Raw genomic sequence first — 13,653 nt, 5'->3', positions numbered from 1 at the left:
AAGATTTTTCTGTCAAGTAACAACTTTTCACGATAAAAGTGTCCATAAAAAAAGTTTTTTTCACAAAAAAAAATTGAAAAAATGTCTGAAATTTCAAAAAAAATTCAATTTTGGAAAACCCGGGCCCAGGCCAAGGAGTCACGGGCCCTGGCCTTTAACATAATCGATGAAAACAATGGACTGAAGGAATACTTCGAGTCGCGGTCAGCTGGCTTTTGGAGAAATGGTATCCACAAGTTACCTGAATGTTGTCAGCATGTCGTGGACCACGATGGCGCAGACGGTCCATCTCGGATAATTCATGTTTTTGTGTTATTCGTGAAAAAAAATGTACAGTAACTTTCCTTCCAACCTAATATCATTCGATACATTTCGATACAAATCTATTGTTCATTTCGATACAAATCTATTGATTTCGATACAAATCTACTGTTCCAAGGAAAAAATTTGCCGCTAAAAAAGTCTTTGCAAAATAGACAGAGAATGCCTTTTTAAAACGTCATAACTCTGAAAAATGGCCCGTTTGAGAAAACCCCTCAAAAATGAAATGGAATCACTTTTTTCCAGGCAAAATGAAGAACAAAGAATCTCCACGAAACCATCCAAAGAGTTCTTGGAAACCGAAGAACCCATATGAGAGGGTTCACCAAAAAAACAAACCGAAGATTGCCAAGGCATCCAGAAGAGACGAATTTTTTGAAAAAGAAGCAAGGTTCGAGAAATGGAGTTTTTCTGGACCTCTGACTCCAGATTTCTATGGACCTCTGAACCCCCCTCGTCAATGGCCAATCTCCGACCGCCGATTTGATATGGAAAGAGCTTTGGAAAATATCAAGGATTATATCCCTAAAGTTCTTTAGAACAGAGTCCTGAGTGATATTGAAACGGTCAAAGAAATTGGTAATATAAAAGCAAAAACAAAGAAGAGAATTCAATACAATACAAAACACGCGGGTTGTGCAATCTTCAATGACGCGGCATTCAATGATGGAAAAAAGTTTGTTGAAGCCATCAAACAAATTGAAATTCACGGCACTGTCCCCCTCGGATGCGGAGACAACAATGATTTATTGCAAAAAGCATATGCGGGGCCTCCAACGGAATCTCGGCTGCGTAAGTTTTTTTCTAGCTGGTTTTTGAGTGAATAGATAATATTCGAACATGATATAGAAAATCTTAGCGTTACATTTTTGCAGATCTATACACGGAGGATGGGGATGCGAATACAGAAAGAACCATTGATAAGTCGATTCACAACATTGAAAATCACGCTCATCGCCCAACGCTGTCCGGCAGTGACTGTCAAAGTTTCCTGGCTATCATGTGGCCGGTTTCAAAATACTCCGATTTGAGAAAAGTGAAAAAATTTGAAGTGAGTTTTGATCTAAACCTTTTCACATCGCTATAATTTTGTTTTCAGTGTCTCGACGAGAAGGAGTACAGTTTTTATATGATAGCTCAATACATCTTCCATGCCGCTGTCCCAACAAGACACTCTAAGGAGCTGTCTTTCACCATCCTTAAGTTGGTTTATCTTTTGGCGATTCGTGGCGTTTTAGGACCGTTCGACAATGCAGAGAAAAGAGCCAATATGATCGAATATGATCTTTTCAATGATCGTTCTCTGCACACAAGCTCTGACTCGAGTCTGGAGGAAAAGGCTGGGCAAGCCATTGGATGGCTTGGAAAGTTCATGACAAACTCAGGATTCTCCCCTGGACTCCGATGCTTCCGTTGGTTCTATCGATACGTTACGGATTCGACGACTGTACTCCTAAACGCAAACAAGTTTCTGGAATGGGATCAAGTCATCACGCGTCACATTCAGTTTCGAAAAGAGGAGTGGGATGAGGAGCAGGAGATTCTGTTGAAACTTCAGAACACCGATGAGCCAGTCGATTCTCAATTCCACGATTTCTATGTTCCTGAGGATGGTGATTGTCTACCTATACGACGCTACTCTCTTCCAAATTCATCTGAGCCGTCAACAAGTAATGCTAGTCAACAATCTGGATCAAATAAGCCACGAGAGATCACCTTCAACGGCATCCGCGTGGGACAACTTGTTCCAATCCCAAGGCCACAAGCGTAAGTGACTAGAGTAGTAGATACTGAAAAATAATCAAGATTTCCAGACCCCAAAAACCTTATGAGCGTCACACTTATGATGAGTTGAATGTGCGGATGGAGGAGCATAATTACTTGGTGATGGCCGGTCTAACAAAAATAAAGAGAGATTAATTGATGAGGTATGAAGCGTCTTTTGTTTGTTGGGCTACTAAGATGCATTTTTTCAGTATCTATCCGCCAAACATCGCTAATCTTCTTCCTTCCACTTCGAGCTCCATGCATCCGTATCTTCTTTTTTTCCCATCTGATCTTCTCCACCCAGATTCCGTTATTTCCCAATTGTTCATATTTTCCATCCACCCAGAACTCTCTTCACCTATCATTTTTTTCCGAATTTCGTGATGGGTATAGATTTCTTCTTTTTCCTAACTTCTTCATTATGATTATCACCTCCCGTCCTGCTTATTTCAATTTTCCAACACATTATAGTTCCCCATATGCCGAATACTTCCGAGATTCTATTATCCATATTTCATACTGAGATTATCAGTGACACGATTTACATTTTCTCTACTTACACAACTTCCAAAGATTCTGATATACCATGATTCTTGTCTTTCTGGTCCAATGATCTAACCTTTTCCAGTCAAATCATGGACTATTGAGCTCTCTTGTCTGACCTAGGAATTAAGTTGAGTTATTCAATGTTTCTTTATCATGTACTTTATATATGGATAGTTATTTAGCAATTGTAAGTTATTCTTACCTGTTTTACTCACCCAAACCATTCTTTCAACCTATCGTATTGTTCAAATTACATCACTCGAAATTCTCCGATGTAAACAATCATAGTGAGATTTTTCCCAGGTTTCTCCCACAACTCTTTTCTTAACATGTTCGAAAAAAGACTAAGCCTTTATACAATTTTTTTGATACAGAATAAATCGGGATGTTTCTTCATAAATCGATAATTAACTGCTTACAATTTCGATGGCTTCATGAACTTCGCAGTGAGTCTGGCAATAGTGTCATCATGCGAGAACATTCCGTTTAGTTGAATTTCCTCTTTTCGATTGACAGTCAGCAAGGCATCTTGGATTTCGGTGGTTCTCATCAGTTCCTTAGCGACTTTCATGGTCTGGAAAATCCTATTTTAATACGTTTTAACGAGAATTTCAAAAACTCACCACCGGGGATAAGGTAGCAAAGTGGTCAATCATTTTTTGGGCGTCCTGTTCAAACGTGGCAGCAGGGAGAACCTAAAAAGAGATAAAACATCCAGGAACAAGGATAGCAGACTACCTTGGTCACTAATCCAGCAATAAACGCTTCTTGAGCCGTGAACTTCTGGCTGAACATCATCAGAGCAGCCGCTTTCTGATATCCCATGATCCTTGGAAGAGTATAACTGGAGCATGCTTCTGGACAAACTCCAATATCGGCAAATGGTGTGGCAAATGTTGCCTAGGGATTATAAATTCGAATTTTCGATGTTTTTGTGTTTTTAGTTACCGTATCAATCGCAATCACTGCGTCCATCACTCCCAGCATAGTCACTGAAATCCCCACTGCGTTCCCATTAACAAGTGCAACAATCGGCTTTGGGAAGGGAATAAGGATGTCCATGAGGAGTTTGTAGCCATGATGCTCGATAGATCTAAACACAAAGTAAGTCGAAGCATTTTGAAAATTATGAAAAAGCCTCTTACGTGAGAGTGGCAAGCTCAGCTGGTGAGAAATCACTTCCAGCACAATAATACTTTCCTTTCCCTCCAGTAAAGACCACAAATGTGACTTCATCGTCTACAGCTGCCTCTTTAAAAATCTCACAGAGCTCCAGGAACATCTGAAAGTAAAAACCGCCACTTAGAATGAGAAACAAAGGAAACTTGCAGTTCTTGTGATAGCATTGAACTTCTTCGGACGGTTTAAAGTAACCCACAGAACACTTCCTTTGCGCTCAGCTAGAATCAAGCTCTCCTCCATTTTTTATATCTGAAGAAGGTTCAAAGATGCTTCTTTTTACAAGTAGATTGAATGTAGATACGCAGAAAAATGAACTGGTCGATTAAATAGGTGACCGTTTATATCACCACGATGTAGTCTTGACTGTGGCGAATGTTGATTGCGATGCGACTGATAAGGAATACGACGCCTTGTTTTGTTTTTCTTATCTTTTCCGTAGTCTTGAATGTATTTTCCATTGAATTGAGAAAATAAGATCATGAGAAGTCGTTTTGAGAAAAATTAAGTATCCCCCGAATTAGAGTTTTGAGCTCATTTTTGAAGGGCCAAGGTAACTTTTTGAAGATCCAGCTTATTTTTGAAAGGCCAAGCTTACCTTTCAACGATCAAGCTCACTTTCTAATAGCTGAAACTACCTTTATGAGGTGGAAATATTTTATTGGACTAATTACAGCAGAATTCAAGGTCTACAAAGACAAAAGAAAATAATATTCTTCTAAAACATTTAGTCCTTTAAAAATAGGAATAACCACTAAACACAGTTTTTTGGAAGTCTAAAAAGTATTTTCAGTCCTAAAAACAAATGATTTCGATCATACAAAATGAGAACAACGACTTGACAATCAAGAATCAAAAAATTAAAAACCCCCAAAAATCGAATCAGCCCTTACAACTATTTTCGATCTTACTTAGAAAATAGAAAATGGTAATAGGATGGACATTGATTTTCCTGAGGAAGTGGCTCTTCCTGAGGAAATGGCTTTTCATGGAAAACTTTCATGCTAATGAATAGCCCAACTTTTAGTTCCCAACATACCTGTTAATCTCATGATTTTTTTGGTTCATATTTGCAGTGAATGGTTCTCTCGTTCTTCTTCTCTCGCTGCATCTCCACATTGAATGCTCCTTTCGGTCCTCTGACTTGAACCGTTAGCTGTCCAGCTCCGGCTCCTCTGGTTTCAACGACAAAGTTGGATTTGAACAAGAAAAGAATTCCGTGCTCGACTCCTGATCCGTAGACTCGGACTTTGGACGGATCTGGTGGCCGAAAAACGTGTACAATGGAAAATTCTCATGGATTCAGCTCAGATAGAAACTCTAATTTGTCAGAAAAAATATAAATTCTACAAAAATGTTTTTTTTTACAAAAAGAGCAGAGCGCACAGGATTCAGTTCATTTTATTAATGAGCATTTAGAAATTGAAAGGGTGGGTGAAGAAGCTAGGTAAGAAAACATTTGGCAGGATAATTGTTTTTTCATATCTCACAGAAGAAACAGTAAGTCAAATTCAGAATGAGCGGGGAGTTTGGAAGAATTGAAAGAAAGAAATGAGGATAAAAGAGCAGAAAAATGTTTGTGTCATCATCAGAGAAAGGTATCACATTGTATTTTGGGGGTTGGGGTAAACTGGACAAGGAAGAGCAAGGGCATATGACTAAGCAGATGGTATGAGAATAAGCTAAAATAGCAATTGATGCTGTCTCAATTATGAAAATATATATCTCGGAAAAAAAACATAGCACAGAAAAGATTTCAAAAATTATTATAATTTGTAGGTTGAGGTATCACTAATCACGAAATAAGCACGAGAAATTAATGATTGCGTCCTTTATGTTTGGTTGGTGGGGGAACAGATCCGTATGGGCTTGAAACGCCCATCGGTCCGAAATGGCCGGGTGGTGGAAGGAATCGTTGTTGTCCAGGTTGCATTTGGAACATTGGTGGTGGTTGAGCAACCCATCCAGGTGGGATGAATGGGGTAGCTGGTGTTGGTGATGGTGCTTCGCCGCGGAGGAATCGAGAGAGTTCCTTCTCGGTGTCAACAATCATGACGAGGAATGGACTTCCGGGGACGTGTTCGCCGTGCCATTTCACTTCGACCTGAAAAAAAAATAATATTGTTCCGATGAATAGCCCAAGTTCTGGTTTCCAACGTACCTGATAATCTCCTGGTTCCTTTGGTTCATATTTGCAGTGAATGGTTCTCTCGTTCTTCTTCTCTCGCTGCATCTCCACATTGAATGCTCCTTTTGGTCCTCTGACTCGAACAGTCAGCTGTCCAGCTCCGGCTCCTCTGGTTTCAACGACAAAGTTGGATTTGAACAAGGAGAGAATTCCGTGCTCAACTCCTGGTCCGTAGACTCTGACCTTGGACGGATCTGGTGGCAGGGAGACGTGCACGACGAATGGACTTCCTTTAACATGCTCATCGTCGTACTTGATCACCAAGGTGTGCTTTCCAATCTCGGCTGGTCGGACGCAGAGTGCATATGTTCCATCTCTATGATCATATAATTCACAATATGCTGGTTTGGTTGGTCCCATGCAAAGAGCAGAGAGTTGTCCAGATCCGGCACGACGAGTGTCAATGACCGTCTTGATATTCTCATTGATAATTCCAATCTTCAACGTCGAAGCATCTACGTCGATGAGATCAGCAAGATGGGCGGATGTGTCAGCGGACACAGCGAATGGTGATCCTTTCACGTGCTTTCCGTTCCACAGAATGTGCAACTCATAGGTTCCACCAGTCAGTGGGGTGTATGTGGCCTTGTAGACGTTGTGTCCGAGTTGTTGTATTCTGACTGGGATATCTGCTTTAGACCCAAGAAGAGTGGCGGTGATGCGTCCCTCTTTGTTGATGTCACTTCCATCGATGATGAACTCATTGTGCTCCTTGAGCACAGCTCTGTGAAGACCATCTCCTCTAACCATGATTCTGTTGATCTCGTCATCGACGTTCGAACCAGACGACTTTTCACTGAAAGTTACATTTATGAGAAGCTGTCTGGGATCGAATTCAAAATTTCAAAAGGGAAAAACCTACCGTGTGTGGTATGTGGTGGTCATTGGTGGTGGAATTGGTTCCCGAACAGCACGTGAAGTAGTCGGAAGGTCTTCGGCGGCGGATCGGGCTCTAACTGGGAATGCGCTCTCAACTGGCAACTCGTTCCAGTACAAGTAGATCGAGTACCTAGAACATGGTAATGGTCTCTAGTGTTAGTGTTTTTTATTTCGGGAAAATCAAGCAATACTTACTTTCCAGGTTGATCCGGGTTGAATCGAACGCGGTATTTTCCCTGTCCCATGTCCTCGACAACCGGGCCATTACCGAGCAGTGCACTGTCGGCATCTCGAACTTCCGCGCGAAGTTTGCCTGTAAATTTTCTGATTTCAATTTGTTCTGATGTATTTTTTAAGTTTACCGGGTCCGGCTGCCGTCGCGTCGACATCAAACGAGTTCGAGTGACCGAGTCTTAGCAAAAGAGTTCCGTCACGATCCATATCCAAGTCATTGACAATAACTTTAGTGGGATCAACAACATTCACCACAAATGGGCTTCCTGAGATTGGGCGGTTGTTGAAGTCAATGCTGACTGTGTATGGTCCAGTCTCTTCTGGGTAGAAAACGACTTCTGATGTTCCGTTCGGACGACGCATCACGTTGTGGTGAATCTTTTGTCTGTCTGGTCCGGCAACATGGATTTTGAGTCCTCCGTTAGTCTTTTTTGGATCGAAAATTAGAGAAGCTGGCTCGCCGATCTTGATCGATTGATCCACGGCGGCACCGTAGACCGTTGGCTTTTCTTGCTCGCTAACCAAAATGGTCTGTGGATATCCTGAAAAAATTTCAAGCTCTATAAATAATCAAAAGCTGTTACTCACCAGGGAGCTGGAATCCAGCCACTTTCACATTAACTTTGTGCTCTCCAGTTTGGTTTGGCAAGAAGGTGACACGGTCCTCGCCTCCTGGCGACTTGAGAGTTTCCGTGCGGAGTGGTGTTCCAGATGGATCGGTGATCTCAACTTGGAGCTCTCCATTTCCAGCATTACGGCGATCAACATTGATAGTGGTGGCATGACGGAGCAAGATTGGCTCGGAGAGTCCACGAACTTCCACATTCTTCACATCAATGACTTCAGTTTTGAATGGAGATCCTGGGACTGGAACATCTCCGAACGTCACTTCAATGGTGTGAGTTCCAAGATGTTCTGGAGTGAACTCTACCCAGTAGCTGTCATCTTGTTGTTTGTAGCAACGGACTGGAAGTGGTCCTCCTTTTGGATCTGGAATATTTCAGGAGGGTTAATAGGGTTCTTGAAAAGACAGTCAGATTGTGAAAATGAAAATTATGAGTAAAAGATAGACATAGAGAACAAAACATGCAAACGACACATGCACATACACATTCTCTGAAATTTCTGAAATTGATAGGAACGAATTATAGATTAAGAGTTTGGTAATTTGCATAGATGTAATAGAAGAAAGCATCAGGGTTCTTGGGGAAATTGTGTCTTCTCATTCCTTCTGATGGTTTACCTGACACCATCACATCTAGTTCACCACGATTCTGTTCAACATTGATCACTTCGAAACGTGCGGTTCTTGCACGCTGCGCTTTTTTCAGTGCGTCTCCAGAAGCGCGAACAGTTCCAAGATGACTGATGAACACTTCGTAAGGTCCTTCTGAAAGAAAACAACTATTAGAAAAGTGGGAACCAAGATTACTGTAGTTATACCTGTCAATGGGACTCCATCAATAATCACATCGACTTGATGCGGTCCGTCAACGAATGGGGTAAATGTGCAGAGAAGTTGTCCGGGTTTCATTTTCTTCACCGTTGTTGGAATTGGTTGGTCACCATGTCTGACTTCTACCGTAGCAATGGAAGCGCCACTATTGGTGTAATCAACACTGAACTGTTGTTCAACTCCAACTGGAGCATTCTTCAGGCCGACGACTCGAACAGCAGATGGATCCAATACATGAATAGGGAAAGGAGATCCTGGGATTTGTTCACCAGCTACCAAAATTGACAACTCGTGTTCTCCTTCAACTTGTGGTGTCCAAATTGCTGACCATAGTGTCTCCGAAACCTTCTTCATGTAGACTTCATTATCCTCTCTATCCGGTCCTTCGATAATCACCTCGACTTGTGACTCAACACCAGAATCAATCAAAATCTTCAGTTCGGTTTGCTCTCCAACGATTTCACGTTTCGGCTCGGAAACCAATTGTGCTCCATTAAGTGGATCAATCACTGTTTGCATTTTGCGCTCTCCAATTGGTTGGTCATCAACAAAAACGTCAATCGAGTGGGGTCCAACTTCTTTGAAGCGAGAGGATACGCGTACACCGCCGTCAGGTAGGTCTTCCATTTGAACTGGTAGCATTCGACCAGATGGTTCTCGAATAGTAACACGGACTTGGTTTTTGTCATCGGAGTTTACTAAAAATTTGAAATTGAGAATTTAGAGCTGTATATCTAAAACCATCAAAAGAATTACCATCAAAAGAATATTTCTGTCCTGCAAGACACACCGGTGGAAGAGTGTGTCTCTCATCCTTGATTTTGATCACAAACTCGTCGATGACTTCATGGTCCAAATAGATTTCCACTAGATGTTCTCCTAAAAAATTGGAGTTCCAATCGAATCCTTTTCCGTGTATGCTTACCAATTTGCGTAGGAGTGAACTCGGCGTATGCAGATGTTGAAGATTTTTGAATTGTCACAGGTACCAGCGATCCGTCAGGAGCTTTAGAACACATAACACACATATACACATTCAAGACAAAAAAGGGACATAGGACGACAAAAAGAGAACCCAAATTAGAGAACCCAAAAAGCTAATAAGCGTTAAATCCCAAGTTGTGTTTTGTTTTCCCAATCAAAAGAGAAGGTGCTCAGCAAATTGAAACCGAAGTTATAAAAGTTATTATACTAACCTGTGATCACCACATTGCAATCGGAAGATTTGTTGATGTTATCGATGGTGAATCCCTTCTTCTGTCCAACTTGAGCCGAGTTTAGCTCACGTGCCAATCCAGTCTTCTCAACCTTCTCCTTGATTTCTGGAGTCTTCTGGAGCACTGTGGTAGTTGTTTGCTTGACTGGAATCACTTCTGATGAGTGTTGTGGTGTGTGTCTAGCGTGCTGGCTGGCTGCCACGGCAGCTCCAGTTCCAATGGCTGCTGGGAGGACAACGGCGGCTGGCACAGCTCCTGTTGGGCTCACAGAGCAGATGAGTGGAGATCCGGGGACACTGATTCCGTTGAATTTCACACTGATGGTATGATCCTTTGCGTCTTGTGGAGTGAAAGAGACTTTAAAACGGGCTTGGCCTTCGGCTTGGACGAAGTTTGGCACATTTCTGTTATCAACAGACACAATAATCTCCATGTTTCCAGCTCCAGATCTAGCCGCATCGATCACGAAAGTTGCTGGTTTTCCAACAACGGCACCGGTTGGTGGAACAAGTACTGTCTTCCTTGCATCATATGCCTTTGCGGTGAATGGAGATCCAGCGATGGCTTCTCCACCAAGAGTGATGTCAATCAAATGATTTCCAACACATTTTGGAACGTAGGTGGCGATGTGGAGAGTGTTGTTTTCACGGCTACGAGTGACATTGACTGGCAAGTCATTTCCTTGTGGATCACGAACGCGGGCTTCTGGAGCGATTTCTGTGTCTGAAAGAATATTGAGTTGAAGACATCGATGATATATTTCTTACCCTCAGTCAAGATCTGAATCTCAGTTTCCTCGTCAACTGGAATTCTCTCGATTCCGGCTCCAGTTGCTGTTGCTTGGGCGGTGGCGACTAGTTGGCAAATGAATGGAGATCCTGAAACGCGTCAATGAAAGGCACGCCTTGCGCAAAACGCGATTTACCTGGTACTGGTTCATTGTTGAAACGAACAGTAATGGTGTGGTCGACATCTTCTTTGGGGACGAATGAAATGTCGTACTTATGATGGCCAAGAGCATGAGCCATAGATGGAACACGTCCTTCACAAACAGCCACCTCTAGATTTCCAACTCCGGCTTCAGATGCATCAACTAGAATTGGAAAATTAATTTAAAAAGCTATATTACTGTAGCCGTACCGGTGAAATAGACTGGTTTGTCAAGAAGACCCTTTGGGATGGCTCCGACCTTGATCTTAGCTGGATCGTAAGCTCTGCAGGTGAATGGGGAGCCCGTGACTGGTACACCACCATATCTAACATCAATTTCGTGATCTCCAACTTGAGCGGGTGTGAAGTTGATTTGCATGTGTCCTGGCTCAATTTCCACGATTTCTGTTCCAATTTCATTTTTCTTGCTATCTGAAACGAATAGAAAAATTGATTGGGGGACAATCTTCAAGTGTTAGAATAGGGGTAAGATTCTAATTTCATGCAGAGAGGGGAAAATAGGAATGTACAGTGAAGAGGAGCAAAAAATTTTCAGATTTTTTTTCAAGAACACGAATGTCTGAAAACCTGAAACATTTCAAATTATCAAATTTACTGGAAAACCTACCAAGGACGCGAATCTCGAGCTGATCGTGACCGGATACCTCAACGACAAGGGAGGACGGTTGTCCAACCCGTGAAAGTGACGGAATTTTGGATACGGTCGTTTTGGCAGGGAAACGATGTGTCTTACTCTGAAAGACATTTTTAGATTAGGAGATGGATTTGTTGAAAAATTGAGTTGGAAGAAAAACATGCTAAATTTCAAAGAATGACACTTCCGAGCGGTTTATCTCATTTATGTGAATTTTTACAAAATATTTGTCAACTACAAAACTGAAGCTCTAATTTTGTTTAGTAAAATTACTAAACTTTTCAGACATCTGAAGGCTATTTTGTTTGAAAGTAGCTAAAATTGAAAAGCTTTCGTTAAGTACCGTATACCATTTTTTGTACAGAAGTGTTCGTAAATCTCATGCTACTCTCACAAAACGGTTAGAAAACAACCGGAAGATGCGCAAAAAATGATTCGGAAAAAAAAAGTAAGCCCCCCTCCGGACAAGGTCGTTTCTTATTTCTTCTCTCTTTTCCTTTCCAACCTCTTTATGCGATTATGTTTGCGAACTGATGCGAAAGAAAACTGTTTTGCGGCCCCTTCTCCCCCCTCCAATCAAAATCTTATGACACTGTAAACAAGTGAATTAGGATGAGCAGCATTCCAGTTGAGAAGAGGATAAAATGTGTTGGAATGTGCTCACTTCAATGTGAATTCTAACCTGACTCTGACACTGAATTAGTGTATAAAGATGCACAAACAGCCTTTTGCAGAACGCTTCTTTTTCTTACAAAAACAAGTAGAAACCAGAAAGCGACAGGAAATCAAGTTGCTCACCTTTTTCTCCTTCTTCAGCGTAGCTCGTTCTTCTTTTTCACGTTTAGCACGTTCTTTCTCCTCTCTTTTCTTCTCCTTTTCCTGCTCCTTCAACTCTTTTTTGCTCAACGATGGAGAAGCAACGGCAGCTACTCCTACTGGAGCTTCTAGAGCGACTGGTGGAGGAAGTGGAGCGTCCACAATATTCACTTCGAATGGAGAATCTGAATGAAGAAGGTTTTGGGGGGGGGGGGGTGGAAAGTGGCTTTTTCAATAATAGACTCACTCTTCAACACTTCCTTATTGAAAGTGATATTTACGGTGTGGGCACCTTTGGTGGCTGGTGTGAACGTCACCAAAAACTTGGCGGATCCACTTTCCAACTGCGCCACATGCGATGGAATGATGACACCATCAGCATCCTTAATAGCCATTTCGAGATTTCCGAATCCGGCACGTCCAGCGTCCACTACAATAAGAAACAATAAATTACTGATGTTCATTCTTTTCCATGACCCCTTACCTGTGAACTCAACAGTGTCATTGAGATTTGATTGGTGTGGAATTTCTCCGACAATAATTTCCGACGCATCGTAGACACGGACGGCGAATGGAGACAGTGGATGTTGAATCTCGTTCACATAGGCAAACACTTTGTGAGTTCCCACTTCGGTTGGCTTGAAAGTGATCTCGTACTTGCTGCTGCTTTTCTTGACCTTAGCGTCAACCTCGGTTGGTGGGCCACCATTGGCTCCTGGGATCGCCTTGTTGGCTGGTGCTAAAGATTGATTTAATAATCTTAAATGTTTCGATGAAAGAGTTTAACTTACGCATAACAACGACACGAAGATTGTCTTCTTTTCCCAACTTGATTCCCTCGAGCTTGACTTCCACTTCCTTTCCTCTCTTGATCACATCATGCTTGCAAGTGAATTTGCTCTTTCCAAAGTCGAATGGCTTTCCATCTTTTCCATCCTTTCTGAACTTCAACGACATTTTTGGAGTGGTAGCTGGAGTAGATTTCGACGATGGAACTGGTGAGTGTGGCAACTCGTCGCTTGGTCTCAATGGCACTTCTGGAGCCATCGCTGCCTCAACAACATCGTCACGGATTTGCTCGGTAACTGGCTCTTGGATCTCGATTGATGGTTCCGGCTTTCTGGTGAATCCATGTTTGGCGAGAATCTTGTCATCTTCGGATTTTACCCGAAGGTACTCTTCGGTTCTACGAGCTTGCTCAGCTTTGCTGATCTCGATGACTGGTGGTGGTGGGCAAGAGGTGTCTGCTGGATGGTCACCATTCTTAGCACGTACGTAGTCATTCTTGGTTTCCTTCAAATCATCGGATCTTAATGCGATTTCTGGGGCTGGTGGGCAGTCAGCAATAGTTCCGTATGGCTCTTCCTTGGCACGAGCGTAATGATCTCGCACTACGGCGTCCTTACTGTCAGAGTAAGCAATCTTAGGAGCCGCTGGGTATTCTCCAACAACTCCATAGTGATCC

At 42.3% G+C, this 13,653-nt stretch overlaps 3 protein-coding genes across 3 annotated transcripts; 1 reads left to right on the top strand and 2 right to left on the bottom strand.

Annotated features, from left to right (window-relative positions):
- Positions 1-572: 572 nt before the first annotated feature.
- CBG27443 lies at positions 573-2,241 on the top strand (the record flags this gene model as incomplete). The annotated part of the gene is made up of 5 exons (XM_045238868.1): positions 573-851; positions 924-1,113; positions 1,197-1,372; positions 1,421-2,088; positions 2,136-2,241. 5 exons carry the CDS (start codon positions 573-575, stop codon positions 2,239-2,241), a joined length of 1,419 nt encoding a protein of 472 aa, XP_045099810.1.
- Positions 2,242-3,049: 808 nt separating this feature from the next.
- Positions 3,050-4,056, bottom strand: CBG16141 (the record flags this gene model as incomplete). The annotated part of the gene is made up of 6 exons (XM_002643432.1): positions 3,050-3,208; positions 3,258-3,329; positions 3,373-3,534; positions 3,583-3,727; positions 3,780-3,916; positions 3,964-4,056. The coding sequence occupies 6 exons, from the start codon at positions 4,054-4,056 to the stop codon at positions 3,050-3,052; spliced, it is 768 nt and encodes a 255-aa protein (XP_002643478.1).
- Positions 4,057-5,629: 1,573 nt separating this feature from the next.
- Positions 5,630-13,421, bottom strand: Cbr-fln-2.1 (the record flags this gene model as incomplete). Its single annotated transcript, XM_002643433.1, is given in 20 exon segments — positions 5,630-5,917; positions 5,975-6,797; positions 6,864-7,010; positions 7,076-7,193; positions 7,243-7,656; positions 7,703-8,105; positions 8,110-8,230; positions 8,257-8,264; positions 8,266-8,504; positions 8,558-9,290; positions 9,295-9,449; positions 9,767-10,510; positions 10,555-10,665; positions 10,713-10,880; positions 10,928-11,149; positions 11,346-11,472; positions 12,171-12,373; positions 12,436-12,618; positions 12,673-12,927; positions 12,980-13,421. Coding segments are annotated over 20 exon segments (5,904 nt in total), but the record flags the coding sequence as incomplete, so codon positions are not given.
- Between the last annotated feature and the right edge of the window lie 232 nt (positions 13,422-13,653).

Source organism: Caenorhabditis briggsae, assembly GCF_000004555.2.
Source record: "Caenorhabditis briggsae complete genome, chrX, whole genome shotgun sequence".
NCBI classification, from domain to species: domain Eukaryota; kingdom Metazoa; phylum Nematoda; class Chromadorea; order Rhabditida; family Rhabditidae; genus Caenorhabditis; species Caenorhabditis briggsae.
Note: the sequence above shows the minus strand (reverse complement) of the source record. Positions and strands in the feature narration are given on the sequence as shown.